Source organism: Stegastes partitus, unplaced genomic scaffold (genome assembly GCF_000690725.1).
Source record: "Stegastes partitus isolate 25-593 unplaced genomic scaffold, Stegastes_partitus-1.0.2 Scaffold1978, whole genome shotgun sequence".
NCBI classification, from domain to species: domain Eukaryota; kingdom Metazoa; phylum Chordata; class Actinopteri; family Pomacentridae; genus Stegastes; species Stegastes partitus.
The window spans coordinates 86,843-92,893 of NW_007579709.1; the positions used below are offsets into that span (position 1 = coordinate 86,843).

General features: G+C 45.3%; 1 protein-coding gene across 1 annotated transcript in view; it reads left to right on the top strand.

Moving 5' to 3' along the window:
- The window catches only part of tspan4a (tetraspanin 4a), a gene marked incomplete at its 3' end in the record, with an annotated part of 116,345 nt that overhangs the window by 85,689 nt on the left and 24,605 nt on the right, over positions 1 to 6,051 (top strand). The window contains exon 3 of the mRNA XM_008303310.1: positions 4,122 to 4,196. Coding sequence (XP_008301532.1) covers positions 4,122 to 4,196 — 75 coding nt within the window. The remainder of the gene's footprint in view (positions 1 to 4,121; positions 4,197 to 6,051) is intronic.

Consider the following 6,051-nt stretch of genomic DNA (forward strand, 5'->3'; position numbering starts at 1 on the left):
AATCTCATTTCAAACCTTTGTTTTACTCAGAAAAACACATTTTTCATCCAGATGTTTTCATTTTCTTTGTGTCAACATTAATTTAAACAGATGATGCCCTTGATCTAATTGGCAGGCCGTTATTGGTTTTATTATTATAAAGATTTCAGGATTTCTGCAGCCCGTCTGATACCAGTGATGCTTTCCTGCAGTATATTATGAAAGCAGACGGCAGTCTGCTGCCATAAATGATCCCACCGAGTCTGGCCGTTGCCTGTGGTCTGAGGAAGACGAGTTAAATTTTCTATTAAGAGCAGAATAACGGGGATTTATTGAAAGAGCCACAGGGGACGAGTCTGTTTGTTTTCCAAGAGCTGGCGAGCATCGCTTTCTCACAGCTAATGATGCCCCTTTGCTTGCACAGCCTCAAAGACTCACCCTCAGCGCAGAGCGTCAGACCCACAGAGCGAGTCGTGTGTCTGATTATCAGCGAGGATCTCCACATGTTTACATTGTGGGCCAGTTATTCTGGAGACCAACTTTAAAACCGTCAGCAGCAGGCGTCTGTTTCCAGTTTTGGAAAGCAGTCGTGTTGAATCCCCCGTTCGCTGCCGGCTCGGCTGCACACGGCACACGGCTACGTTAGCGCCTAGCTGGCACGGAGAGATAATCATGGAGCAGCTGAAGAGCCATTTATTTTCCTCAGGAGCTGTTTTAAGAAGCTGAGCCAAGACGGAGAGCGAACACCGGTGGCCCGGATCGCGGATCCAAAATAATGCTCCATTTCTGCTAATAGCCTGGAAATAGAATCACAGGCTTTGTTTTTTTCTCCCAGTGACTCCAGTCCGCCCGGTGTTGTGCTTAATAACAGAAACGAGCAGAAGTTTGGCGGCTGCAGACATGATGACTCGTCCACCGCCGTCCGTCAGCCTGTCCTGGACTCGCTCTGCCTTCCAGTGGCAACGAATCGATTAATGAAGAACAGAATCCGGAGAGAAGGTTCCAGCGCCAGCGGAAACATGCTCTCAGGTTTTATGACCAATGAATGTAAATTTCTGTTGCACTGTTGACCTCTGACTCTAAATCCAGTCGGGGGAAAAGATTTGCTTTCTGCTATGAAGAACAGGTCGAGAATTATCACCAGAAGACAAAAAGACGAGATTCAGACGTGACTTCTGCGATAATTTTTTACATTTCTCTCCTTATGTACAGTTCCTACAGAACGTCTTCACCTCTCTGGGTGTTTTCTCTCTTTATTGATTTTTAACATTGAATCGTGGTCAATTCAACTTTAACGACAGTTCACAAACCTGCAGCCAGTCGGTGCTGGAAGGCCCACAGCTAGTCAGTAAAGGTCATCTGAGGTCATCTGAGGTCATCTGAGGTCATCGTAGTATAAAGACTGGTGTATCTGGGAGGTCCAGTCACTGGTGGATCAGAACTCCTGGATAGAACTACACCATGAAGACTGAAGAACACTCCAAGAACTCTGGAAAAGGTTGTGGAGAAGCATCAGTCAGGGGATGGATATGTGAAAATGTACAAGTTAGTGAACATCTCTGGAGTCCAGTTAAATCCATCATTAAGAAATGGAAGGAACATGGACCACAAGTAGATCTGACTAGAGCAGGACGTCCTCAGAGACTGAGTGACCGAGCAAGAAGGAGACTAGTGAGGGAGGCCACCATGACTCCTATGACTCCTCTGAAGGATGCACTAGAACCTGTTCTTCACCATCAAAGCTTTATGGGAGACAAAGAGAAAGACTCTATTGGAAAAAGCTCAGATTAAATCTGGACTAGAGTTCACCAGAAGACATGTGGAGACTCTGAAGTCACCTGGAAGAAGGTTCTTTGGTCTGAGGAGACCAAAAGAGAAGCACGGTGGTGGCAGCATCATGATGAAGCACGGTGGTGGCAGCATCATGATGAAGCACGGCGGTGGCAGCATCATGACGTGGGGATCTTCTCAGCAGCAGCCTGGAAGGCTTGTGAAGGTAGAGGGTGAATGAATGCAGCAGAGTGTAGAGAAATCCTGGAGGACAACCTGATGCAGGAGAACTGAGACGTGGAGAAGACTTGTTTTACATCAAGGAGCCGAAGCAAACAGCCAAAGCTCCACAGAGATGGTTTGAAGACAACAAGGTGAAGTTCTGGAGGCCCATTCAGAGTCCAGACCTCAGTACAACTGGACTTAAAGTTCTGTTCACTCCTGATCCCTGTGGAACCCGACAGAGTCTGAACAGTTTCATCAGAATGAGGTGAAGCTGCAGCGTCCAGATGTTCAGACTGATGGAGCCCAACAGGATCAGTGATGGAGCTGAAGGTCCATCTCCTGAACACTGACAGGAGGTTAACATGCACTCACTTATTTTATATGTTAATTGGTTGACATTACTTTATAGAAATCTGTTAATTTTAAAGAATCTTTTTTTGTAGATTCTTGCCCAGGAAGCCAAATTAAATCGACTCGGTGTTGAAAAGCAGTAAAAAGGGCAGAACTTCCAGGGAGGTGAGCTCTGTTTATAGCCTCTGTATTTTCTTTTTTAACTGTCTTTTTAATTTTTCGCTGCAGAACTGTGCTGCATAATGAAAATGTCACACATTGTGACAGTCTGGGCTGGAACTCTATTTATTTCCAAAATGTCAGCCTGCCGCTGCGTTTCGTCACCTGGCTGGATGCTTCTCTGACATTATCTGCCGGCTTGTTGGAGGGTTTCATCAGCTCCAAAGGTTGAATCGAACTCAGAGTTGAATACAAACAGCTGAAAGTTTCCTCGGCGCTGCAGCTTCCTCTGGATGTTCAGACGACGAGCCTGACAGACGGATGAGGAATCGATTCTGGACGGTTTTTTTGTGCTGCTCCTGAGAAGTGAGTCAAACGCGCCGTGGGCTGCCGTCGGTTCGCTCAGCTTCCGGGTTTGCCGCTGAGACTTTCATCCCGTCCACGCCGGCTGATTCACTGATGCAGGTGCTGCCAAACGGACCTGGGAGGCCGCTGACGGGCCTGCTCCACACCGGCCTCGTGGACTCGCTCACATCCGCTGTCAGGAAGCAGCAGGAACCCACAGAGGACACGGAGCCGTGATGCGTTCACAAAAACAACTCCGTCTGTCAGAAGCTGCTCTGATGGTTGCAGGTTTCTGAGCAGCGCTCAGAGAAACGTAGCGTGAAGCTAAGCTGCAGCTGCAGGAGGCTGTCAGGGAGCGTGTTAGCATCATGCTAACGCGCTAACAACAACAACAACAACAACAACAACAACAGAGATCAGCTGACTGCGGTCATCGTCTGTCTGCACGGTTTTATCTCACAGGTTTGATGTGTCGTTAAATTACAGATAATAACTAGAAAATGAATTTAGATGCTGAAACAACACGTTTCCCCCGAACACTGACAGTGATGTCGTCCATAGATACATGCAGACCTGATCACTGATATCTGCACCGTCATCGATCAATAACCAATAAATCAACAACACCAGCTGTAGTTTGTGTCTTCTGTCATTTTTCATGTAATTTCTGTCATTTTTTGTGGTTGTTTTCTGATTTTTTTCATGATGCTGTGCCTCCTTTGTGTCACTGTGTGTTTTCTATTATTTGTTGTTTATTTTTTGTCGTTTTTATGTCGTTTTGTGTTATTTTGTGTCGCTTTTCTCTTTCTGTTTCGTTGTCTAATAGTTTTCTCATGTTGTGTCTTTGCGTCTGCTTTGTTCCATCCTGTGTCTATCTACCCGGTCCTGCAGCGCCATTAGCTCTGGTCTTTAACAGTATTTCAGTGAAACCAGACGCTGTGTGTTTAATGTATTCCAGCTCACAGACTTCATCACATAATCTTCCATCGGAGGTATTTTTCTGACCTTCTGCAGCTTCCAAACGTTTCGCTGCTCCGTGGTTTGATGGATGAGCTCGTAACCGTTCTAAACACTCAGACGGGCCCAAAGACAGAACGCGGATCCTCCCGAGAGGACCGGACGTGGCTCCTTTTAACGGATTCAGAACCACAGCCAGCTGTACCTGGGCTCTGATGGGTTTTGCTCTCCTGACCCGATGGGCCATTCCTTCCCGTTTTTCTCATTACCTCCCCGTGTGCTCTGATGAATGACGTATTAAATAACAGCCTTCTCTCTCTCTGCTCGCTCCACAGTTCTTCATCCTCCTCCTGCTCATCTTCTTCCTGGAGATCCTGTCCATCATGCTGTTCTTCATCTACCAGGACGAGGTAAGATTGCCGCCTGCTGCACGCCGTCCTGTCGTAGCGACGGGAATGTGTGATCTGCTGAATGCTGATGTTCCCGTTTAGCTGTTGAGTTTGTCGGATGTTCTTTGGGGGTTTTTGCACAAATGTCTTCATGGTTTCTTAATTAAATCTTAATTCATCATCTCTTTTGGATGGTTTGCTCATAAATAAAGGCGTCAGGCAGCAGAGAAAAGGGCGAGCCCTCCCTCTGTAATCCCTCCACAGGATTTTAATCATGCATCCAGTGGATATGCTGCTAAACTCCACCCGTCTCCGTCTTAATTACGGGTTCGGGGGCTGGATTTCAGATTAATTATCACAACGAATGCGTCACATTGTTCGTCGTGTCATCAAACCCCGAAGACTCGCGTGAGTTCCGTCTTTTCTTCTGAGCCTCTGTGGAGGACAACAAGCATCCTGACAATGGGGTATTAGTCGGACTTCATGAGATTAGTGAGATTACTGGAGCGCCGAAATTACATCCCAAAAAATAAGTCGGGGTTAATGCCACCGAGTGCTCGTTTAAAACGCGGCGCTGTCCCGTAAAAACCACAAAAACGAGACGAGGACGCTCTGACACATCAATTAAAACTACAATTAGAGTCGGAACAAAAGGGCCTGAACCTTCGGCGGGGTTCGGATCAAACGTCCAAACAGTCATCTCAGTTAAATTAGCCGTGAAATTAATCTGCGGTCAACAAGGCGAGAAGTGACGAACGCCGAACTTTAAGGTTCGTTAAAACCCTTCTTTTGTGTTTTAGAAACTTGGAGGTGTAAAAAAAAAAAAAGCTGTAAAACTATGATGACAGGTGTTGCTACCATCCTCTCAGCTTCACACATCAGAATCCGATCCAGTTCTACTCATGAACCAATCATCATCCAGCTCTGTGTAGCCCCGCCCCCTCACTGCCTCCAGGTGAACCAATCAGAATGAGCCTCTCAGTCCACCAGCTTTATCGACCTTCTACAGCTGCTTCTTCTAAAACGTCTGAACCACAATCAAAACTCACCAAATTAGTCTAAAATTAATCAAAAGCTTTCCAAAATGACTCCAAACGTGTCCAAAATTACCCAAAATGTGTTTAAAATGATTAAAAAACTGTCCCAAATGACAAAAACTCGTCCAAATTGTCCAAAATGAATTAAAAACTGGCTGCAAGAGTGAAAACCAGAGTCGTTGTTCAACCAAACTTGCACAAAATGACGTGAAAATTGTTTCAAAATGACTCAAAACGTGTCCACAAGGACTCAAATCATGTCCAAAGATTGTCCAGATGGACTTTAACTTTAAAAAAAAATCACCAAATGTTCTGCTGTTAGAGTGAACACAAGAGTCTTCATGCACTCAGATTTGGCAAAAATAATTTAAAAATTAAACTCAAAACTTGATCAAAATAAATCAAAATGTGTTCAGAATGGCTCAATATTAAAATTTTAATTTAACTGTAAGTGGCAGAAACTGAAACCAGAATATTTGAGCATTTCTGTGGAAGAAAAAACAAAAGACACAACTTTAAATCTGATTATTTTCCTTTGACCGAGCGGCTGATTGTGATTAAACCGTCTGAGTTAAAACGTTTCTATGAAGTGAGAGCAGCTCGATGTTAAACATGTTTCTACCGTGAAGCTCCTCAAACGTCCTTCAGTGAATTAATCATGTATGGTTTATACATAGCGCCCCCTAGAGGCCGGAGCTCCTCATAAATCAGCACAAGCCTCTTTACTCCATTATTCATGTTCTGGGACAGAGTTGATCTCCACAGACTGAACCGAGGTCAGGTCCACCGGTCCTGAGTTCTGAGGAAATAAACAAACGTCCTCCTGCGACGTCTACATC